Here is a 25003-nt window from a genome sequence, read left to right as displayed (position 1 = left end):
TAGAATAGAATAGAATAGAATAGGGAATAGGATGGGATGGGATGGAAGGGAAGGGAAGAGAATAGAATAGAGAAATAGAATAGAGAATAGAATAGAATAGAATAGAAGAATAGAATAGAATAGAATAGGGAATAGGATGGGATGGAAGGAAGAGAAGAGAAGGGAAGGGAAGAGAATAGAAGGGAATAGAAGAGAGAAGAGAGAATAGAATAGAATAGAATAGAATAGAATAGAATAGAATAGGGAATAGGATGGGATGGAAGGGAAGAGAAGAGAAGGGAAGGGAATAGAAGAGAGAAGAGAGAATAGAATAGAATAGAATAGAATAGGGAATAGGATGGGATGGAAGGGAAGAGAAGAGAAGGGAAGGGAAGAGAATAGAAGGGAATAGAAGAGAGAAGAGAGAATAGAATAGAATAGAATAGAATAGAATAGAATAGAATAGAATAGAATAGAATAGGGAATAGGATGGGATGGAAGGGAAGAGAAGAGAAGGGAAGGGAAGAGAATAGAAGGGAATAGAAGAGAGAAGAGAGAATAGAATAATGAATAGAATAGAATAGAATAGAATAGAATAGAATAGAATAGAATAGAATAGGGAATAGGATGGGATGGAAGGGAAGGGAAAAGAAGAGAAGTGAAGAGAAGAGTAGAGAGAAGCGAAGAGAAGAGAGAAGAGAAGAGAGAATAGGATAGAATAGGGAATAGGATGGGATGGGATGGAAGGGAAGAGAAGAGAAAAGAAATTGAATCAAACAGACCAGAACAGAATAGAATAGAATTCTTTTATTGGCCAAGTGTGATTGGACGCACAAGGAATCTGCCTTTGGTGCATAAGCTCTCAGTGTACATAAAAGCTATAAATGATAAATCATGATCATAGTCATCATGAAAACGCATTCATCATAAATCATAACACTCAGTCATAGGATACTAAATAAGCAATCAACATAAATCCTACAGGGAAACAAAATAAAGCAATATAAATCGTAAAGATACAAGATACAGTCATAAGTAGAAAAGGAGATGGGTAATAGGAGAGACGAGAGAAGAACAGTAGCAATAGTTTGACCGTGTTTAGTTTGACAACGGAAGAGGGAGTTGAGTTTTCCTCCAAAGAGCTACAACTCTGAGCTACAAATATTGTCCCTTATTTTAGAAGCAAGGTTCCTTCGCAAATCACCCCTCCCTGTTGGTCTCTTGGTTCTTCCAGGTAGTCTACATATCGGAGAAGAAGCATTCCAGGACCGCCATGGGCTTCATCCGCCTCTTGGCCGATCGCAACAGTGACCTGTTCCGGAAGTATGCCATGTTCTCTCCCGTGGACCACCGAGTGCCTCGCACCTACGTTGCCTTGGCCGACTGCCCGCCCGATTTTGCCTCGCGCCCCGAGGACTATTCCAGCATCCTTTTCATCTGTCGCATGGTGGATTGGCGGGAGGACAGCAACTTTGCCCTTGGGTACGTGACCGTTGAATGGAAGAGGGGAATAAGTAGCAGTGAAACAGAACTGGAAGGGACCTCGGAGGTCTTCTAGTCCAGCCCCCTGCTCAAGCAGGAAACCCCTATACCATTCCAGGCAAATGCTTGTCCCATCTCTTCTTCAAAACCTCCAGCGATGGAGCACCCAGAACTTTCTGAAGGGAAAACTGGTTTGATTGTCCTCCCTGTTGTTAGGAAGTTTCCCCTTTAAATTCCAGGTTGCTTCTGTCCTTGATGCGTTTCCATCCGTTGCTTCTCTTCTTCTGCTTTCAAGTGCTTTGGAGAATAGCTTGACCCCTTCCTCTTCTCTGGGGCAGCCCCTCAAATATTGGAACACTGCTATTGTCAGCGTTCCAGCAAACCTCCATTCCAACCAATAACTCCGAGATAGACATCTCTCTAAAGTTCCTTTTATTTGGATAGTAACTGTGGAACCCCAAATCTGAAGTTCGGGGCTTCCTTGCAGAAGTGAAAACTTACAAATCCACCCCCTATTCCCATCAACACATCACATGGCCCAATCGCCATCCGCCCCAAACTAAGACTTCCTTTTCTTTTTTTAAATAATGCTTAATTGAATTGTTTTCCATTTATGCAAAATACCAATAAGTTATTAAACAGCGCTGTGACATTATATATACGTTTGTGTCCTATCAAAACTTACAAGGCATAATACTTTCATACCCTCTTATTTATTATATACATTATTTACTTCCTTTTCATTATGTGCGACACTCCCTGACCTTCTTGAAAGTCTCAAGTGATGGCGCTCCCACAACTTCCAAGGGCAACTTCTGTTCCATGGGTTGATTGTTCTCACTGTCAGAAAGTTTCTCCTTTATTTCCAGGTTGAATCTCTCCTTGATCAGTTTCCATCCATTATTCCTTGTCTGGCCTTCGGGTGCCTTGGAAAATAGCTTGATCCCTTCCTCCTCTCTGTGGCAGCCCCTCAAATACTGGAAGGCTGCTCTCCTGTCTCCCTTGGTTCTTCTCTTTACTAGACTAGCCAGGCCCAGTTCCTGCAACCGTTCTTCATATGTTTTAGTCTCCAGTCCCCTCATCCTCCTGGTTGCTCTTCTCTGCACTTTTTCTAGAGTCTCAACATCTTTTTTGTAATGTGGTGACCAAAACAGGATGCAGTACTGTAGGTGTGGTCTCACTAAGGCTTTATAGGGTGGTATTAGTACCTCCCTTGATCTCGATCGTATCCTTCCGTTAATGCAACTTAGGTTTGCATTGGCTTTTTTGGCTGCTGCTCCACACGGCTGGCTCCTATTTAGCTGGTTGTCCACTAAGACTCCAAGATCCCTCTCACAGTTCCTGCTACTGAGCCTGGTTTCACCCAGTCTATATGTGCGCTTTTGGTTTTTCTTGCCTAAGTGTAGGACTTTACTTTTCTCTACATTGAATTTCATGTTGTTAGATACGGCCCAGTGTTCTAGTCTGTCAAGATCCACCTGGTTCTTGAGCCTATCTTCTTGGGTATTGGCTATTCCTGCCAGCTTAGTATCATCTGGAAATTCGGTAAATTCCCCTTCTATTCCCTCATCTAAGTCGTTAATGAAGATATTGAAGAGTCCTGGGCCTAAGACGGAACCTTGTGGCATCCCACTGCTTACTTCCCTCCATGGAGACTTGGACCCATTAAGGACTACTTGAATCAGCAAAAGAATTTTATTTTGTCTAACTAGATATACTCCAATGAATTCCCCCCTCCCACTTCCCCAGGATCAATGGTGGCAGCATGGGAGCATCAGATCTCAACATGGCTTCCAAAGCTGATAGCTACCATGTCACCCCTGGTCCTTCTTTTCTCTAGCTTAGCTTGTCAGTGTTCCAGCAAATGTTTCGAACAAACGAATTCTCAGTTCCTGCAACCCTTTTTCATATTTATGGATCTCCGGGCCTTCTGGAGTTCTTCTAATCCAACTCCCTGTCCAGACTCTTTAAAAAAACCTCCGGTGTTGGAGCACCCACAACTTCTGAAGGCAACTTCCATTCCACTGGTTCATTGTTCCTACTGCCAGGAAATTTCCAGGGTTGATTGAAGTTGTCATAAGAGTAGAAGCCACAACGCTGGTTCAAGGGAAGTAGAAGACCTGGAATACTCTGTCTTGTTTATGGCAAACACGAAAGCTCAAAGCTCAATTCCTCCAAGACAGAAAGTAGTACAGGGAGACCTTGACTTACAACCATTCTTGCAGCAACCGTTCAAACTGGAAAAAAAAGGGACTTAGGACCATTTTTTCCCACGTACGACCTTTGCAGCATCCCCACACGATCAAAATTCAGACATATTCATGAGGGTTGCTGTGTCCTGGGATCACGATATCCCCTTTTGCGACCTCCTGACAAGCAAAGGGGGAAAGCCGGATTCAGTTAATGGCCATGTGGCTCACTAAACAACTGCGGTGTGGTTTGTGTGGAGTTTGCAGCAGAAATTCAAGTCCAAAGAGTATACAGGTGACTGATTCAGCAGGATCATTAACTTCTTTATAAACATAATAAGATGAGTGAGGTTTACAATACCATTTGTAGATACTTTCAACGTAACATAAGCAATACACAATTACTATTGTCTTTATTGTCAGAGTACAACATGTGTACAGTGAGATTGACTCGGAGCAGATATCAGTTTCGGCAAGCAAGCAAGTGTAGTTTCACTTTCAATTCCCAGCAAAGCTCCCATTGGCTGGTCTGTTGCCATGCTTACTTTGTTAACCATGCCTCTGCCAGTTAATGAATATACTCTGAACATGGTTCACTTAGCAACCGCATTGCTTCGCTTAACAACTGTGGCCAGAAAGGTCATGAAATGGGGGCAAAAACCTATTTAACAACTGCCTTGCTTAACAATAAGAAATTTTGGGGCTCGGTTGTGGTCATAAGTCAAGGACTACATGTATGGTTCCCTCACCGATGCCTCTGAATTTGTTTTGACCCAAACCTTGTTCCAAGGAAACAAACACGAAATGGAGGTAACAGCAAAACCTTTTAATGATTCTTTAACGAATTCCGTTCCTTCCCGGTTAAAAGGCTGTTTCAAACTAATTGCCTCTGATAAGAACGAGCCTTGCCAAGGTTGTGCAAGGCTGCCAAGAACACTAGATAAAGTTACTAAGAAATATTTCAAACACAAAGAGTCTCCAAGCACAAACTAAGAGAGTCCGAACATCCACCAGGCTCGAGTGCAAAAACTTCTTTGCTTCCTGCAAAGAACTCCAGTTTCTCAGCTGGCTTTTATCTCTTAAGGGAGGGCCCATTACCTTGAAGCCTTACTCCCGAGTCGCCCGTGCTGCTGCAGCTGCTCTTTCCTTCGAGCAGCCCTGCGTGCACATGCACTTGGCACAGGCTCCTCGGGGTGCTCCTCATCACTGCTGCCAGCCTCCACAATGTCCAAAGGCAGCACTCCACTCCCTGATGGTCCTGGCCCCATCAATGCATCACACGCAGGCCCCTCATCGGAGTCCTCGCTCTCCGAGACCTCAGCCGTCCGCACCACAACAGAATTAATATTCTTTTCTCCTAATCTAGCCATACTTGGAGCATGGAATAAAGGAGAAATGTAGAGCGCACCTAATTTTCCAACCCTTGCCCCAATCTTACTTCGAGAAGGATGAGTAATTGTGTGTCACCAGAACTCAAGGAAATGCAAGGAGTCTACAACAACGGTCTCATTCATTCTTCTCCAACCTGGTGCCCTCTGGCCACCTGGAAAGCATGGGATTAAAAGCCCAGTCCTTGGAGACAGCTGACGTTATCTTTCCAACAAGCTGAGATCTTTCTTACTTCTCCATCTAAGCAGACACCCTGCCCTATATCATTTCACTCCCAGCCCAAATCAAGGTGAATCACTGCTTGTTCGCTGACGAGAAAGCTTCACCTGGCTGAATTCCACTCCATTGTGTAACCTCTTTATTTCCTGTAACCTGATGCTGCTTCCTTCATGGTGGAGATATTCCCCACGTTAACAATAGAAGAAATGTCAATTTTTAAAAAAAAATGACTCATAGTTATTATTAGCACCAGTTGCTATGTTTACGATTGATTATGCGGCATCCGGTTGGTGACTATAGAGATAGGTATTTTTTATGACAATCTGTCTCCAACCTGGTTCTTCAGGTGTGCCATCCACCTGGCTACTGGTTGCCTTTCTCTTCTGCTTGTCTCGTCTTATTAAAAGTACATGTTCCCCTCGCACCTACGTGCTAGTCGTTTCCAGCTCTAGGGGGCAGTGCTCATCTCCGTCACAAAGCCGAAGAAGAGCCAGCGCTGTCCGAAGACGTCTCCATGGTCATGTGGCTGGCAGGACTAAACGCCTTCGAAGGCGCACGGAACGCTGTTCCCTTCCCACCAAAGGGGTCCCTATTTTTCTACTTGCATTTTTTTTTTTTAAACGTGCTTTCAAACTGCTAGTTTGGCAGAAGCTGGAACAAGTAATGGGAGCTCACTCTGTGACGCGGCACTAGGGATTTGAACCGCCGAACTGCTGACCTTTCTGATCGACAAGCTCAGCCTTGATGTCACTGAGCCACCGTGTCCCTTCAAGAAGTCTGTCATGCCCTTGTTGGAGTCTGATTCTGAGGGGGAGATTGAGCAGCTGACAGGGAGTGGGAGTGTGGCTCCGGTGGCTGTGGAAGAAACGGGGAAAGAGCACAGTCCAGCTGGCCATTCAGTGGAAGACCCAGGGCCATCCCCTCTTCATTCTAGGGCACGCAGGGAGGAACGGAGCAACATGTCTTATGGGAGAGGAAAAGGCCCTGATCCCTTTCATTTGTTGCAACTGGGAGAACAGGGTATAAGTGGGGACATTTTAAATAGCTCTTTTATCTGGGTTTTGGCGTCTTCCCAACTGTGGTTGCTGCATTATCTTGTGGGAGTCTGCAATTTATCATCCTGGCCTGCCGTGTTAATGACTCCAGTGTGGTTTGTGTTGTTTTTTTTTAAAAAAGTTCTAATTATTTTTACTTTTGGTTCGGACTGCATTTACTCTCTTTGTAGACTGTTTTTGGAAGAATCTGATATCAAGTCAAGAATAATTGGACATTGGGGTCCAAGTTGGAGGCATTAAAGGGAATTTATTCAACTTTTGTGACTGTATTATTTTTGTGTCACGCCCCGGGTCATCACAAAGTCTGTAGATAGTCAGTAATCTGAAATAGTCTAGGTTCTCCTGCTTGAGTGGGGGGGGGAGGGCTGGACTAGAAGACCTCCAAGGTCCCTTCCAGCTCATTCTATTCTAAGACCCTCCATAAGACTATTATAAAGAGCTGAAGCTGCCAGGGGGGTTCGAAAAGGGCTACGGACCAGGTGTTCTTTTGGGAAACTCCATGCTGTGTTAGAAACGGGCCTCCAATCCAACAGGCCCATTTTAACTACAGGTAGGCCTTTGACTTACGACCCCAAATTTATGTTGTTAATTGAGACATTTATTAAGTGGAACAGCTGGCCACCAGAAGCTGTAGGTCAGAGGTCTCCAAACTATGCTGGCTGAGGAATTCTGGGAGTTGAAGTCCACAAGTTTTAAATTTGCCATGTTTGGGGACCCCTGCTGTAGATGCTCCATCACTGGAGGTTTTTAAGAAGAGGCTGGACAGTCACTTGTCTGGAATGGTATCGGGTCCCCTGCTTGAGCAGGGGGTTGGACTAGAAGACCTCCGGGGTCCCTTCCAGTCCTCTGATTCTATGTTCTATACAGCAGGGGTTCCCAACCTATGGGTCAGGGCCCACTGTCGGTCCGAGGCCTGTTTGCAACTGGGCCTAACTCGCACCCGTCGCTCACACAGATGAAGCTGCCCCTTGCACAAAACTATTCCGCCCCCCCCTCCCCACATATGAAATTTGGGAACGTTGTGGCTGCTTCAGAGCTGCTGGCTGTTGCTGGTCATGTGATCGTCATCCTCAACATTCCATTTCATGGCAGTTTCCCAGCCAGTCTTGCAATCCCTCACTCCCTCTCCCACCCAAGAAGGCCCCCCTTTCTGCCGGCCGGGAAGGGAAGGGCAGGGAAGAGAATAGAAGGGAAAGAGAGGGAGTCAAAGATCAGAGAAAGACAGAGGGGAAGGCAAGAGGAAGAGAAGGGCAGGGAAGAGAAGGGAAGGAAGGATTGAAGATGAGAGAAAGACAGAGGGGAAGGACAGGGAAGGAAAGAGGAAGGGAAGAGAAAGGGTAGGGAAGAGAAGGGCAGGGAAGAGAATAGAAGGGAAGAGGGAGTCGAAGATCAGAGAAAGACAGAGGGGAAGGGAAGAGGAAGGAAGGGCAGGGAAGAGAAGGGAAGGGGAGAGGGAGAGAGAAGGAAGGGAAGGGCAGGGAAAGAAGGGAAGGGAAGGAGAGGGGATTGAAGATCAGACAAAGACAGAGGGAAGGACAGAGAAGGAAAGAGCAGGGAAGAGAAAGGAAGGGAAGGAGGGAAAGGAAGGAGGGGATTGAAGATCAGAAAAGACAGGGAAGGATGGAAGGGAGGAGAAGGGAAGGACAGGGAAGGGAAGAACAGAGGAGAAGGGGAGAACAGGAAAGAGGAAGCGAAGCGAAAGGAAGGGATGAATTCTGATGCTCCCTCCCAGATTCCCACAAGGAGACTCAATGGGGAAGCCAGCAGGAAGTCGGAAGTCTCTTCTGCTCCCACTGCCTTTTAGTCCCACCCTCGGTCATTCTATTTCTTGCCGTAAGGAAATAGCTGTGGAACTATGACCTGATGAAGCATGGGTTTTGCAGTACCCGTTCAAGCCTTCTTTTGGACTTGGGGGCGGGCATAGCCTGCCCTCCTTTCTAAGGGCAGCTGTCAGATGTCTTGAAGACGTGTAAACGAGCCCCCTGGTCACGTTTTACTTGCTTTTGGCAGGCAATTGGCCCAAAGTCTTGGGCAGGCCGGTGAAATTGATCCGGAAACCGAAGGCATCCTAGCAGAATACGGGGTGGACACCGCGGATTTCTCTCCGGACGTCCTGCAGTGCCTTCCACAGAACCTGCCTTGGGTCATCCCGTCCGACGAGTTGGCCAGGAGGAGAGATTTAAGGTAACCTCCAGCCCTTCCCTTTACTCGGGGGTGGGATTCAAAAAATTTTCACAAACGGTTCTGTGGGCGTGGCTTAGGTGGTGGGCGTGGCTTGGTGGTCATGTTATTGGCTGGGCGTGGCCAACTCAATATCACTCACATCGAGGCACGCATCTCCTTGCCTGGCCTCTCACGACTGTGGGGATGCTGCAACAGTGGTTAAGTGTGAAAAATGGTCATAAGTCACTTTTTTCAGTGCCATTGTAACTTTGAATGGTTCCTCCACACAAGCAAAGTACCAGCAAAGGAGGGGGAAAAACTCCAGAGACGTTCCTTGAGACAGGAAGTCTAGTCCTGCCAAGAATGTAATAAGGGTTAACGGAGAGGCAGTTTCTGTAAGCAACACCAGAATGTTTCCTTCCTGCCTTCCTTACGGGATTAGCCCAGTAATTTCTTCTAACAACTGGTTCTCCGAACTGCTTCGAAGGTTAACAACCGGTTCTAGCGAATAGGTGCGAACCGGTAGAATCCCACCCCTGCCTTCACTGTTTGGGGTCGAGTTCCATGCAAAGCAGTTGGAATGTGGTGGTGATGCTTTCCTTTAAGGCTGATGGATTTGCACCACCCTCCCGTTCACCTATTCCAGGAGTTCTTTTCTAGCAAAAGAAGATCCTTGTTATTGACATTTTTATTGAGTTACTAGCCGATAACCTGGTAATTTAAGCCGATATTTATTTATCCTAATCCTGTATTAGACAGGAAAAGCCCTGGTTTCGGCGACCTGGAACAAACGTAATTTGTAATGTTGGCTCTTCCCCATTACCAGAGAGAGCCCTCTTGTGTGGAGTCCTGTGAAGCCGTTACCGTGGCAACTCCACAGCGCTGTGCAGTAGAAGCCAATCTGAAGGCAGTACGGTAGAAGCCATTTGAAGGCACAACAGGCTGTATCTTAAGACCACACATTCCAAGGGGTGTTAGGGGCATCTTACCGCACAGTATTTGTTTCCAGAGAGTAAGTAATGTGTGTGTACCAGTTTGGCTGAAATTGCTCAAGCTTCCAGAATTGCTGGAAGATATACACAGGCATTTATATCCAGAAAGAAGAAGAAGAAGAAGAAGAAGACACAAGAATGAAGAAGAAGAAGAAGAAGAAGAAGAAGAAGAAGAAGAAGAAGAAGAAGAAGAAGAAGAAGAAGAAGAAGAAGAAGAAGAGGAGGAGGAGGGAGGAGGAGGAGGAGGGAGGAGGAGGAGGAGGAGGAGGAGGAGGAGGAGGAGGAGGAGGAGGAGGAGGAGGAGGAGGAGGAGAAAAGATAGAAAATATGAAAGAGTTATAGGGTTTTTTTAATAATAGAAAGATAAAATATCTTATATTACATATATTAACAGCAGCAAAAATTTCATATGCTCAGTACTGAAAGGAAAACTCTATACCACTTGAAGGCTTAATAATCAAAAAATATTTAGAGTGTGTGGAAATGGATAAATTAACTATGGAATTAAAAGGAAAAACAGACACAGAATACAACGCAGTATGGGAAACATGGTGTATTTGGATAGATAATAGATATAAAAATAGAAAATGTAAATAATGTATATAATAAATAAGAGGGTATGAAAGTATTATGCCTTGTAAGTTTTGATAGGACACATAAATGTATAGATAATGTCACAGCGCTGTTTAATAACTATTGGTATTATGTATAAATGGAAAAAAAATCAATAAAGCATTATTAAAAAAGAATACGAAAGAAAATAGGAAAACAATGGGGAGGAAGGGAGGGAGGGGAAGAAAAGTGAGGAAGGATTAGAAAAAAGAAAAAGAAGCATTGAATTCCGACTCTCTCTCTATTGCAGTAAAAAAATCACATATTTTTTTTTTCATAATAATATCAACTAACCGTTTCTACAAGGATCAATCAGTCTAGTAGTCGGTAAAACCCAAAATGAAAGCTTCCTTCTTTTCCACTTCAAGCACAAAATTCAGAAGCGGTCTCCCTGTGGAAACCGAAGTATTTCTTTTCCTTAATCGAAATAGTCCATTTTTGCCATTTCAGCTCACCTCCATCAGCTTCTGCAACCGTTCACCCGTGCTAGGGATTGAAATGTCCTTCCGCTTTTGTGCATGCGCTAGTCGAAGATCCGACAGAAGAGAATATTTATAGCTCAGGGTTGAATGGTGGGGTCCTTTCTTGCAGCGTTTCATGACCCAGCTAGGTTACGCTATCAGTACTATGGGAGGAGGAGGAGAAGGAGACTATGGGATCCTTGGTGTTCTCTGAGCTGAAGATTATAGGGATCGTTGGTATTCTCTGAGCTTGTTTTCTTGCAGACATTTCATGACCCAACTAGGTAACATCATCAGGACTATGGGGAGGGGGAGGAAGAGGAGGAAGAAGATGGTGAGATCCTCAGTGTTCTCTGAGCTTGGTTGTTTTCTGGAGACATTTCATGACCCAACTAGGTAACATCATCAGGACTATGGGGAGGGGGAGGAAGAGGAGGAGATACGGTGAGATCCTCAGTGTTCTCTGAGCTTGGTTGTTTTCTTGCAGACATTTCATGACCCAACTAGGTAATGTCATCAGCGCTAGGAGGGAGTGCAGTTTGCAGAGTAAAGGAGGAGGAAGAAGGAGGAGGACTGTAGGGTCCCTGTTGCTCTCTGAGCCTGGGTTTTTTGTTTGTTTGTTTGTTTGTTTGCAGACGTTTCATGACCCAACTAAGTAACATCATCAGTGCCAGGAGGGGGTGGGGCTTGCTCTCTTGCCTGCCTATCTATCTATCTATCTATCTATCTATCTATCTATCTATCTATCTATCTATCTATCTATCTATCTATCTATCTATCTATCTATCTATCTATCTATCTGTCTGCCTGTCTGTCTGCCTGTCTGTCTGTCTGTCTGTCTGTCTGTCTATCTACCTACCTACCTACCTACCTACCTACCTACCTATCTACATATCTACCTACCTACCTACCTACCTACCCATCTACCTATCTACCTACCTACCTACCTACCCATCTACCCATCTACCTATCTACCTATCTACCTACCTACCTACCTACCTACCTATCTATCTATCTATCTATCTATCTATCTATCTATCTATCTATCTATCTATCTATCTATCTATCTATCTATCTATCTATCTATCTATCTATCAGCAGTTTGTCCTGTCGGGCATTGATGGGAGTGTTTTTGGAGGATCCTTGGTCAGGCTGTTGTTGGCTGTGGAAGATCCAAGCTCCGTCCTTTCAGAGAAAGAGCGAGGGGGAAAATCCTCTTTTTGGGTGGGCAGCTGGAGCTCAGAATGGCCAGTCCCTCTGCCTGTTCTTCATAGCTCATGAAACCTTACAGCTTTTGGAATGACACGGTGTGAATGAAATGGTCAGGAAGTACCTCTAGGGCCTATTTTATAGGGTACGTCTGGGGAAAGACATATGGCTAGGATTATTGGATCTCTCTTGGAAGCCTGGGCTCCTTGGATATCGTTTTCCCAATGGAAAGTGGAAGCAGGCTGCACTTTCCTTCTCTTAATAAACAGCCAAAGAACTAACTTCCTTCCCTTCCTTCCTTCCTTCCCTCCCTCTCTCCTTTCTTTCCTCTACCTTCTGTCCTCCCTCCGTCTCACCTTTCATCACTCTACCTCCTACCTCTACCTCCTCCCTCCCTCCCTTCTTTCCATCCTCTTTTCCTCCCCCTTCCTCTTTTCTTTCCTCCTTCCCTTTCTCCCTTCCTCTTCCCCCCTTCCTCTCTCTCCCCTCCTTTCCTCCCTCCCTCCTTCCTTCTTTCCTCTTTCCCTCCCTCCCTTCTTTCCTTCTTCTCTCCCTCCCTCCCTCTCTCCTTTCCTTCCTTACCCCCTTCCTTTATCTCCTTCCTCCCTCTCTCCCTCCTTCTTTCCTTCCTTTTACCTCCTTCCTTCCTCTTCCTCTTTTCTTCCTCCCTCTATCTCCCTTTCCTTCCTCTTCCCTCCTTCCTCTCTCCTCCTCCTCCCTTCCTCCCTCTCCCCTCCATTCCTCCCTCTTCCTTCTTTCTTCTTTCCTCTCCCTCCATCTTTCCTTTCCCTTCCTCCCTCTCTCCCCTCCATTCCTCCTTCCTTCCTCCTTCTTTCTTCTTTCCCTCTCTCCCTTCCTTCTTTCCTTCTTTCTCTCTCTCCCTTCCTCTCTCTCTCCCTCCCCTTTCCTTCCTCTTTACATCCTTCCTTCCTCCCCTCCCCCTTTCCTTCCTCTTTTCCTCTCTCCTCCCTTCCTTTTCCTCCCTCCTTCTTCTCTCCCTTCCTTCTCTCCCCCTCCCTTCCTTCCTTCCTCTTTACATCCTCCCTTCCTCCCCTCCCTTCTTTCATTTCTTTTCCTCTCTCCTCCCTTCCTCCTCTCTCCTCCCTCCTTCTCTCCCTTTATTCCTTCCTTCCTTCCTCTTTTCCTCCTCCCTCCCTCCCTTCCTTCTTCCTCTTTACATCTCTCCCTTCCTCCTCCCTCTCCTTCCTTCCTCTTTCCCTCTCCTCCTCTTCCTCTTTCCCTCCCTCCTTCTCTCCCTCTATTCCTCTTCCTTCCTTCCTTCCTCTTTCCCTCCCTCCCCTCTTCTTCTTCCTTCCTCTTTTCCTCCTCTCCTCCCTTCCTTCCTTTCCCTCCCTCCTTCTCTCCCTTTATTCTTCCTTCCCTCTTTCCCTCCCTCCCTCTCCCTTCCTTCTTCCTCTTTACATCCTCCTCCCTCCTCCCCTCCCTTCTTTCCTTCCTCTTTTCCTCTCTCCTCCTCCTTCCTCCTCCCTCCTCTCTCCCTTTATTCCTTCCTTCCTTCCTTTTCCTCCTCCCCTCCTCACTTCCTTCTTCCTCTTTACCCTCCCTTCCTCCCCTCCCTTCTTTCCTTCCTCTTTTCCTCTCCTCCCTCCTCTTCCTTCCTCCCTCCTTCCTCCCTCTATTCCTTCCTTCCTTCCTTCCTCTTTCCTCCCTCCTCCTTTCTCCTCCTTCCTCCCTTCCTCTTTCCCTCCCTCCTTCTCTCCCCTTTATTCCTTCCTTCCTTCCTTCCTCTCCCTTCCCTCCCTCCCCTCCCTTCCTTCCTCTTTACATCCTCCCTTCCTCCCCTCCCTTCTTTCCTTCCTCTTTTCCTCTCTCCTCCCTTCCTCTTTTCCCTCCCTCCTTCTCTCCCCTTTATTCCTTCCTTCCTTCTTTCCCTCCCTCCCCTCCCTTCCTTCTTCCTCTTTACATCCTCCCTTCCTCCCCCTCCCTTCTTTCCTTCCTCTTTTCCTCTCTCCTCCCTTCCTCCTTTCCCTCCCTCCTTCTCTCCCCTTTATTCCTTCCTTCCTTCCTCTTTCCCTCCTCCCTTCTTCCTCTTTACATCCTCCCTTCCTCCCCTCCCTTCTTTCCTTCCTCTTTTCCTCTCTCCTCCCTTCCTCTTTTCCCTCCCTCCTTCTCTCCCCTCTATTCCTTCCTTCCTTCCTTCCTCTTTCCCTCCCTCCCTCCCTTCTTTCCTTCCTCTTTCCTCTCTCCCTTCCTCCTTTCCCTCCCTCCTTCTCTCCCCTTTATTCCTTCCTTCCTTCCTTCCTCTTTCCCTCCCTTCCTTCCTTCTTCCTCTTTACATCCTCCCTTCCTCCCCTCCCTTCTTTCCTTCCTCTTTTCCTCTCTCCTCCCTCCCTCTTTCCTCCCTCCCTCCCTCCCTCCCTCCCTCTTGTCCTGAGCAGGGTGTAGTGTTCCCTTTGCCAAAGTTCTATGAAACCAGAGGCAGAATCACCACCTGCCCTTTCTCAGCCGCCAAAAGAGAAAACCAGGAACCACAAAACTACCCAGCCTTTGTTGCGGCAAGAAAGTTTGACGGGCCCCTGGGACGGATCCCCGTCCGAATTAAATGCCTGCTCAACCTTTGGGCCCTGTTTGAAGCCTTCGGAGTCTCTTCCCCGGGAGGTTATCCCTGAAGGAGACAAATGAGCCCCGTAGCCAGAGAAGCCTGAGCTCCGAAGAGACGTTTGATTAAAATCTCAATTCATGGGGAGCCGAGCCTGCTGCTTCCCTGTGGGCAGAGTTAATTAACTGTCGCTTTCATAAATGAGAATCTTTTAAAGGAGATTCCTCCCCCTCCCCAATGGTTTGGAGGTGATTTCCTCCCTCCCCCTCCCTCAAATTTGAGATACCTCTAAGCCAGCGTTGCTCACCTTCGGCCATTTTTAAGATGGGTGGACTTCAACCCCCAGAATTCCCCAGCCAGCCACCGTGGGACTCCCTGCTGAAAACCTCTCCGACGGGGTAGGCCAGGCAGGGCCAAGTTTGGACTTGTGGGCTTCAACTCCCAGGATTACGCAGGGTAAAACAAGGACCCAGATTGTTGGAGGGGCAAGAGGCTGACTCTATAAACCGCTAAGAAGCGGTATATAAGTCTAAGTGCGATTGCCCACCCTCCCTCCCTTCTGTGGCGGAGCACTGATTACAATGCACGATTGCAGGCTAAGTCTGCCTACAGTAGCCAGGAGTTCAATCCTGACTGGCTCACGGTTTGACTCAGCCTTCTGTCCTTCCAAGGTCAATAAAAAGGAGGACCCAGATTGTTGGGGGTGGGGTGCAAGAGGCTGTCTCCGTAAAACTGCTTAGAGAGGATTGTAAAGCGCTGTGAAGAGGTATATAAGTCTAAGGGCTATTGCCCTTCCTTCCTTCCTGGCGCAGTGGGGGTTCTTCCGGGCGACCTCTCGCATGCTGGAAGAAGTGGCTCTGCGTGCCCCTCCTGGCATGCGTGCCACAGGTTCGCTATCATGGGTAGAGGGTCTCCTGCTTGGGCTGGATTAGAAGACCTCCAAGGTCCCTTCCGGCTCGATTCGATTTGCAGAGTTTGGGCTCTCTCCTGTGCGCACGGGCATTCATTTCCAGCGCGGAGTCCTTCCCCCGCTGCCAGTCTATTAATTTTGGAACATGCTGGAAGCTGCAGATCACACTAGGTGGTGAGACATTTGCGCTGGCGAGACCAAACAGCTGGAAAAAGCCACCTCTTCCATGGAAGCAAAGTTCCAGCGGACTCTCTCGCATCCGGAGCAGCTTTTTCAAACGGTCAGTGGGAGATTGTCCGGAGGGAAAAAAAGGGATCTACCCACGCCAGCTCAAAAAGAGTCCTTCTGGATGACAACCATCATACCTGGGATCTGTTTCAGCTTTGTAGGGCTACCTAAACCGGGGGTCTCCAACTGTGGCAACTTTAAACCTGGCGGACTTCAACTCCCAGAATTCCCCAGCCAGCAATTCTGGGAGTTGAAGTCCACCAGGCTTAAAGTTGCCAAGGTTGGTCTAGATAGACAACCTGATCTGTGGGGTGTTTCCATTCGGACCTGATCCTGTGGAGGACAGAAGGTATCATAAGGGAGTCCTCGTCTTACAACAGTTCGTTTAGTGACCGTTCAAATTTTAAGGCAATGAAGAATTAATAGCTGACCAGCTGCTGTAGGGCTGTAAGCCAAGTTGATGAACTGAGGATGAGTCAGCAGGGTACTGCCGCTTTAAGAAGTTGCCTATATAAGAGAGGCCATGTGAGGGCCTCTCTCTCTCTCTCTCTCTCTCCTCGTGTTCTCCGTGCAGAGTTGAAGAATGATTGCTTGCCTGGTATTTGCCTAACGTGTATGTATGTATATAGTAGCCTTATATCTAAAAACCACTGTTAACAGACAAAGCCTCAGCATCCTGTGTTTTCCTCCTGGGTTGTCTCACCATAGTTGTCACGTTGGAAACACTCTGACATCAAAGTTACAACGGCACTGAAAAAAAGTGACCCAAGGCCGTTTCTCACACGTGTGACCATTACTGTGTCCCCGTGGTCATGCGGTCTACGTTAGGATACTTGACCACTGGTTCCTATTTATGATGGTTCCTGGGGGGGGTCACGTGATCCCTGTTTTTTGCAACCTGCTGACAAGCAAAGCCAGTGGGGAAACCAGATCCGCTTAACAAGCTAGAAACCGGGACGCCGTAAGATCTCAACCTCAGGGAGCTTGGCGCTTCAAGCATCTCTATTTATTCAGACTAACGGAGCTAAATTCAGACTGAAACGTTTAATACTGAGCAGGTTATTTCTCAACTCACAGCCACAACTGAGCCCACAATTCCTGTGGCTAAGCAACACAGTTGTTAAGTGAAAAAGTTGTTAAGTGAGTTTTGCCCCCATGTTATGACTTTTCTTGCCATATTTGCTAAGTGAATCCCTGCTGTAGAGTAGTTAGTAACCTGCTTGTCCCAAAAGTGCTTTTTCCCCCCCAGGAGGCAACTGGACTTTCTTTTGAAGACATTTCTCTTCTTATCCAAGAAGCTTCTTCAGCTCTGACCGAACGTTGGGCAATGGAAAGATTGATACTCCTTGCAGACGGCTGGTCATTTGCATCCTTTTTAGAGGGTCGTTGAGGCCACATGGGGGGTTTATCTGTGTCCTCAGGGTCACCTGAGCGGTGCAAGTGGTTCCCGTGGCCTGCAATTTTTCCTCTGGAAATCCATTCCTACTCCCACCCCATTCGAAGGGTGTTCATCCCAAATGGTGCAGCTAAAAAGTCTGTAGAGATTCACAGTCACCCAAGTCGTGGTTGTATCAAAGATGCCTTTTCTGGAGATAACTGAAGCTTCTTCAGCTCTTCAGCTCTGACAGGATGGTGGGGGAATGGAAGGATTTATAAGTTTCTCGGATGAGAAGCGAAACGTCTTCAAGGAAACAAACAAGAAAGTCCAGTTGCCTTCCAGAAAAGGCATCTTTTGAGACCACCCTGACCTGGGTGATGGAGAATCTCTACAGACTTTTAGCTATGCAATTTGGGAATGGACGCCCTCCAAATGGTGTGGGAGTAGGAACGGATTTCCAGAGGGAAAAAAAATTGCAGGCTACAGGAACCAACAGCTAAACCTCCACGTAGCCTCAACGACCCTCCAAAAAGGATGCAAACGACCAGCTGTCTATAAGGAGAATCCATCCTTCCATTCCCTCCATCCTGTCAGAGCTGAAGAAGCTTCTTGGAGGAGAAGAGAAATGTCTTCAAAGAATAAAAGAAAAAGCCCAGTTGCCTCCTGGGAGGAAAAAAAAAAAGCATCTTTGGGACAAGCAGGTTAGTAACTAAATCAACAGCAGGGATTCACTTAGCAAATATGGCAAGAAAAGTCATAACATGAGGACAAAACTCACTTAACAACTTTCTCACTTAAGAAATGTCTTGCTTAGCCACAGGAATTGTGGGCTCAGTTGTGGCTGTGAGTTGAGAAATAACCTGCTCAGTATTAAACGTTTCAGTCTGAATTTAGCTCCGTTAGTCTGAATAAATAGAGATGCTTGAAGCTCCAAGCTCTCCGAGGTTGAGATCTTACGGCGTCCTGGTTTCTAGCTTGTCCCTGGCTTAACCACTAGGCAAGGGGGTCTCCAAATCTGGCAACTTTTAAAAGTTGTGTGTCTTTGACTCCCAGAATCCCCCAGCCAGCCATGGGGAAGTCCACACAGGCTAGCTGGGGAATTCTGGGAGTCGAAGTCTTACGCATCTTAAAATGGCAAAAATTGGGAAACACTAAGAAATCTCTTTTTTTGTGATATATTATTTTGTGCTTGGCTAAGTTTTCATTTTTTTTTTCTTTTAAATTTATTTATTTATTTTAATTGTAAGAATACAACACGATGCAGCTGATCTGGCATTACAATGGTTATACATATACACCTTTTACTTCATCAATGACAACCTCCTTGTCTGATATATTATTTACTAATTATTCTAATCCTCATAACTACTTATGTTTTGACCTTGCCTTCTTCTATGCAACCATTGATAGAATTTATTCCATGTTTCATAATACTTAAGATTCTTCCTTATTTTTTTAATTCTTGAGTTACTCTATCTGATTCTACACATGCCATAATTTTTCTTATTATCTCTGTTTCTGGTGGTATGTTTTCATTCTTCCAATATTGCGCATATATTATTCTAGCCGCCGTTAATCCATGTACTGTTAGATAAATTAAATCCTTCCTATATCTTTCTGATATTATTCCTATTATTGCTGATATTATTATTATTTTTCCTTTTCCCTTCTTACAGGAAAGAATGCATCTTCACCATTGACCCATCCACTGCCAAGGATCTCGACGACGCTCTGTCTTGCAAGCCGCTTCCAGATGGTAAGGATGATACCTCCGAATATTTCATGTACAGCTGCTGCCATGTTCTGTTCAAAGGCCTTTATCTTAGAAACTGAGATGTTGCATGGAGTATTTAACAGAGGGGCTACTGAATCAAGAATAAAGGGGGCGCGATGGCTTACTTCCAGGGTCCCCAACTGTTGTGGTTCGCCAGCAGTCTATGCAGATGGCAGCAGAATCGGACAGTGGGGAAGAATGGGGATCAATCCAGGAGTCTGGGGGGGGGACTCGGATGAGGGTCCTGCATCCGATGCAGAGATGAGGCCAGGACCATCTGGGAGTGGGGTGCTGATTCTGGAGCCTTCGGAGTCTGGCAGCAGCGAGGCCGAGGAACAAGGGGAGCCTGTTCCCAGTGCGTGTGTGCGCAGAGCTGCTAGAAGGCAAGAGCAGCTGAAACAAAAAGGGCGACTCGGGAGTAAGGGTGGGAGGTGATTGCCCCTCCCATAAGGAATAAAAGTCAGGCCAAGATGACGAAACCTTTGCAGGAAGCAAAGTCATTCGTTCTGTTCGGATTAAACCTTGAAGCTCTGTGTGGACTTTGTACTCTGGCTTTTTACAGTTAATTTGGCACTTTAGTTGTTGGGAGCAATTCAAAGGAGAGAAAGGTGGGTGCTTATCTCGAGGGACTATTTGGGACTCATTACCAGCTGGGAATGAACATAATTCCCAGCGTTGAAATAAAACAAGAGTTGTTTGAACTAAGCGTGTGCTTAATTACAGTCCCGGAAGCCTTGGTCAGAACACCAACCTGTGGGCCACTGCCTGTTGCCCACCAGGCTGTGTGAATGGCCAGTGGTTGTGCATGTGGTGCGTACACGCACCCCGCCACCCATTCTGGTGTCACCATGAGCACCATACGGGCCCTGGCATTGCTGTGAGTGTTGTGTGGGCTCTATCGTCACTGTGAGCATTGCCTGCGGGCGTCCATGCGTAAAGCTGCCTGTCCCTCGCCTCCCCTTCAGGTTGCCAACCCAGAAAGGTTGGGGAACTCTGGGTTAGCAGTTAAAGACACTGAGCTGACAGCCCGGATTGTCCTCACTGTTAGGAAGGTTGCTTCTCTACTAGATTAGTTTCCACCCATTGCTTCTTGTCCTGCCTTTTGGTGCTTTGGAGAATAGCTTGACCCCTTCCTCTTGTTTGCGGCAGCCCCTCAAATACTGGAACGCTGCTATCATGTCCCCCATAGTCGGGGGTGGGATTCAAAATTTTTAACAACCGGTTCTGTGGGCATGGCTTAGTTGGTGGGTGTGGCTTGGTGGTCATGTGGCTGGGTGGACGTGGCTTGGTGGTCATGTGACTGGCTGGGTGTGGCCAACTCAATATCACTCACATCGAGGCACGCATCTCCTCGCCTGGCCTCTCATGACTGTGGGGATGCTGCAACAGTCGTAAGTGTGAAAAATGGTCATGTCACTTTTTTCAGTGCCATTGTAACTTTGAATGGTCCCTCCACACAAGCAAAGTACCAGCAAAGGAGGGGAAAGAACCTCCAGAGAAGTTCCTGAGACAGGAAGTCTAGTCCTGCCAAGAATGTAATAAGGGTTAACAGAGAAGCAGTTTCTGTAAGCAACACAAGAATGTTTCCTTCCTGCCTTCCTTACAGGATTAGCCCAGTAATTTCTTCTAACAACCAGTTCTCCAAACTGCTTAGAATGTTAATAACCGGTTAATAATAGGTACAAACTAGGCCTCATACCAACTGGGAAAAAAAAATCAGCTGTGAGGCACGCAAATGCGCCGTGGGCTAAGTTTGCCTGCGGCTTGCGTGCCGGCACAAATGGCTCTGCCATAGGTGCCATAGGTTCGCCATCACGGCTCTAGAAAGAGTGGAGAGAAGAGCAAGAAAGATGATTAGAGAACTGGAGGCTAAAACATTCAAATGCAGGAATTGGGTATGTCTAATCTAGTGAAAAGAAGGACCAGGGGAGACATGATATCAGGGTTCCAATATTTGAGGGGCTGCCCCAAAGAAGAGGAAGGGGGTCAAGCTATTCTCCAAATGCACCTGAAGGCAGGACAAGAAGCAACAGGTGGAAAACTCATCAAGGGGAGAAGCAACTTAGAACTAAGGAGAAATTTCCAGGCAGTGGGAACAATTTGCCAGTGGAACTACTTGCCACTGGAAGTTGTGAATTCTCCAACACTGGAAGTTTTTAAGAGGAGACTGGACAACCATTTGTCTGAAGTGGTTTAATGTTTCCCTCTGAGCAGGGGGCTGGACTAGAAGACCTCCAAGGTCCCTTCCCACTCTGCTATTCTATTCTATTCTATTCTATTTGAGGGGCTGCCCCAAAGAAGAGGGGGTCAAGCTACTCTTCAAAGCACCCAAAAAGGCAGGACAAGAAGCAACGGATGGAAACTCATCCAGGAGAGATTTAATCTAGAAATAAGGAGAATTTTTTTCTGACAATGAGGAACAATCAACCAGTGGAACAATTTACCTCCAGACATTGTGGGGCGCTCCATCACTGGAGGTTTTTAAGAAGAGACTGGGCAACGCCTCTGTCTGAAATGGTACAGTGGGGGGTTGGACTAGATGACCTCCAAGGTCCCTCCCCACTCTTGTTACTCTTAACTTTTCAAAGTTTCTTTTCCTCCGTGAAACAACTTTCTCTACAAAATGGACTTTTTTGTGTGTGTGTGTGTGTTTTTTTTTTTCCCCTTTTCTTTTCTTTCCGTCCTAATGCTTCACCGAAATCTGCTTCTCGGCGATTTCTCCCAGTGAGTTCTTAGCCTCTAATTTGCGAAGACGGTCGGGTGCCACATCCCGTTTTTTTGTAAACTCAGAGAGCGGTTCATTTCCTGGTAGAATTAAGCCCTCTCGAATGGAGCACGGAAGAGTCATAAAAACAGCTGGCGGGCGGTGATTTGGCCAGAAATGGCCTTTTTTTTTTCTTTCTTTCTTTCTTTCTCTCTCTCTCTCTCTCTCTGCCTTCATCTCTTTGGCTCAGCGACTCGGTGTTGAGTGGAGGCTTCAGACCGACAGCCAAGTTCAAGAAAGTTTCTCCCCGTTGTAACTTCTCCATTGCCTGCCCCCTCCTCCTCCTCCTCCTCCCTTCCCCTTGTATGGGGAGAGTCAGAGAGAAATGTGATCTTACCAAAACTATCCCCGGTCGGTCTCTCTTGCCGGTGACTTTTTAAACTGCTTGCTTTTGTGGGATTTTTTTTTTTTTTTTGGGTGGGTGGGTTGGGGGGAGTTTCTGAATTTTGCTGGCTGGTCTGGAGAATGAGTCCTGGGGCTCAAGTTACAGATTAACAGAGTGGGAAGGGACCTTGGAGGTCATCTAGTCCAACCCCCCTCCCCTGGCCCAAGCAGGAGAACCCTACACCATTTCTGACAGAGGGCAGTCAGGTCTCTTGCTGAAAGCTTCCAGGGATGAAGCTCCCACAACTTCTGAAGGCAACCTCTGTTCCATTGAATATGGATTAACCGAGTGGGAAGGGACCTTGTAGGTCATCTAGTCTAACCCGCCGCCCAAGCCAGGAGACCCTACACCATTTCTGACAGAGGGCAGCCCAGTCTCTTCTTGAAAGTCTCAAGTGATGGCGCTCCCACAACTTCCGAGGGCAACTTCTGTTCCATGGGTGGATGGTTCTCCCTGTCAGAAAGTTTCTCCTTATTTCCAGGTTGAATCTCTCCTTGTTCGGTTTCCATCCGTTACTCCATGTCTGGCCTTCGGGGGCTTTGGACTAGCCAGGCCCGGTTCCTGCAACCGTGAGGAACATTCGTTAAGGGAGTTGGAAGCTGGATTCACCTAATGATCTGGTGGTTTTATTTAACAACTGCAGTGAATTTGTTTTTAACAACCGTGGCAAAACTCATAAAAACCCGGCACGACTCTCTGTTGTTAACCACCTTGCTTAGCAATGGAAGGTTTGGTCGTAAGTGGAGAACTCCCTGGAGTAGCCAGAAACATGCTTTTTTTTTTTTTAATGCGGAAGTGCAGGCTTCTTTCACTGACAATGTTTGGGCTCTCCAAGCTTGGCAGCTTTAAGACTTGTGGACTTCGACTCCCAGAATTCCCCAGCCAGCAGAATTCTGGGAGTTGGAAGTCCACGGGCCTTTTAAAATGGCCAAGTTTGCAGGATGATGTTGAATGATCAGAGAGAGAGAGAGAGAGAGAGAGAGAGAGAGGGAGGGTCTCCCTTGCTTGTGATTCCAGGAATCCGGCATCCGGTTTTGGTCGCCATGATATGAAAAATGTTGTTGAGATTCTGGAAAGAGTGCAGAGAAGAGCCACAAAGAGGATTAGGGGGCTGGAGGCTAAAACATACGAAGAACGGTTGCAGGAATTGGGGATGTCTAGTTGAATGAAAAGAAGGACTAGGGGTGTTCCAGTATCTCAGGGGCTGCCCCAAAGAAGAGGGAGTCAAGCTATTCTCCAAAGCACCTGAAGGAGGACAAGAAACAATGGATTGTTCCAAACTCATCAAGGAGAGAAGCAACCTGGGGACGAAGGAGAAATGGAACAGAATATAAATAGAATAGGAATAGGAATAGAATAGGAATAAAGAATAGGACAGGACAGGACAGGACAGGACGGGATGGGATGGGATGGAAGCAACCTGGAGAACAAGGAAAATAGAACAGAATATAAATAGAATAGAATAGGAATAAGAATAGAATAGGACAGGACAGGACAGGATAGGATGGAATAGAATAGAAAATAATAGAATATAAATAGAATAGAACTAGAACAGAACAGAATAGAAATAGAATAGAAATAGGATGGGATAGGATGGAATAGAATAGAATAGAAAAAAACAGAATAGAAATAGAAATAAAATAGGATGGGATGGGATGGGATAGGATGGAATAGAATAGAATAGAAAAGAACAGAATAGAAATAGAAATAGAATAGGATGGGATGGGATAGGATGGAATAGAAACAGAACAGAATAGAAATAGAATAGAAATAGAAATAGAATAAGATGGGATGGGATGGGATAGGATGGAATAGAAACAGAACAGAATAGAAATAGAATAGAAATAGAAAGAGGATGGGATGGGATAGGATAGGATAGGTGTGGCCAGTGCGTGGGAGCTCGACAGCCCTGGCACAGGCTCTCAGGCTGGACTAGAAGACCTTCAGGGTCCCTTCCACCTCCTTTACTCTGTCCTTCTGACATCCCTCGGGAGCAAAGGAGCAAATTCCGCCGAGAGCAGCTCAGGGGCTTCCGTTCGGCCTGACCTTAACAAACATGGCCTCTCCCTATCCCATTTTTGACCTCCGTCGCTCTTTTGGCCTGGCTTCACCCCCAGCCGTCTTGCTAAGCTAACCTGGCTTGCTCCGTTTCGGTGGCTCAGCTTGGAAGCTTGCAATGTTTTTATTCCCCACCCCCACCCCCCACACTGTCTTGCCTTGGTGGAATCCCGTCATGTTTCTGCCGTTAAGTCAAGGGAACGCGGCTTTCCTGCAGCCGTCCCGGGGGCAGCACCCCGCGTGCTCGTTTCGTAAAGGCGGCGAAATATTTATAGCGCGAGGAGCTGGCGGAGGGCAAGGGACGGGATGTACTGCGCGCGGATCTCCCGGGAACACAACAGAGACCTTCCCCGCCTTCCAGAAGCAGAATCCCTGGCACGCTAGTAGCTGTCCTGGGCGCCGACACCTTAGTCGCTTTGCCCATGTGTGTCGTTGCCTTGGCCACCGCAAGTTAAAAAAACAAAAAAAACAACAACAACCCTGCTCTTTGGCAGGGGTTTGAAGGCCACGCCGGTGCTGCGTGTAAGTGATTTCCCAGGCTTAAGATGCCGCTGGCACCCGGCTTTGGAACGGAGGGGACCTCTCTGGTTTGTTTTGTAACGGGAAAGACCTCCAAAAGCCGTTGGACAAATCCCTGAGGCCTAATTTATTAGCTGTTTGCAGAGAAAGCCCATGCTGTCAGCCTACCCTGGATTTAGGCTGATAAGGTGTGGAGGACCGTGGTGGGATTCAAAATAATAATAATAATAATAATAGAACAAGTCACTGTTTTCAGTGCGGTTGTCATTTTTGGATGCTCAACTGTAAATGAACGGTTGTAAGTGGGAGGACCTACCTGGGGATGCTGAAGTAGGTAAGGGAGGGGCTGGTTGGGTTGGTCACCTGCAGGGTCTTTGGGAGATGTCAATCAAAGTCGGACAAGCTGATTTAGGGGGCGGAACAAATCCCTGGTTAGATATGACCAGTGGTGGGATTCCAATTTTTTTTACTACTGGTTCTGTGGGCGTGGCTGGTGGGCGTGGCTAACCTGCTTTCCAGCTCCATTCTCCTGTGCAGGGCAACCAAAGGCCAGCCAATCAGCTGTGGGCGTGGTTTGGTGGCGTGGCTTGGTGGGCATGTCGTTATGTGGTGTGGCTTGGTGGGAGTGGCAGGGGAAGGATACTGCAAATCCCTTCCTCCCCACCCCACTAACCTGC

At 46.9% G+C, this 25003-nt stretch overlaps 1 protein-coding gene across 3 annotated transcripts in view; it reads left to right on the top strand.

Moving 5' to 3' along the window:
• DIS3L2 (DIS3 like 3'-5' exoribonuclease 2) overlaps positions 1-25003 on the top strand; it is a 241485-nt gene that overhangs the window by 93287 nt on the left and 123195 nt on the right. For all 3 annotated transcript variants that reach the window (XM_087965561.1, XM_087965559.1, XM_087965560.1), the window contains 3 exons: positions 1214-1461; positions 8324-8497; positions 18503-18582. In XM_087965561.1, the coding sequence (XP_087821687.1) occupies positions 1214-1461; positions 8324-8497; positions 18503-18582 (502 nt within the window). The remainder of the gene's footprint in view (positions 1-1213; positions 1462-8323; positions 8498-18502; positions 18583-25003) is intronic.

This window comes from Notechis scutatus, chromosome 4, assembly GCF_049901735.1.
Source record: "Notechis scutatus isolate UNSWTSFEM ecotype Mainland chromosome 4, rNotScu1.2, whole genome shotgun sequence".
Classification (NCBI taxonomy): Eukaryota; Metazoa; Chordata; class Lepidosauria; order Squamata; family Elapidae; genus Notechis; species Notechis scutatus.
This window is presented reverse-complemented; position numbering and strand designations above follow the sequence as displayed.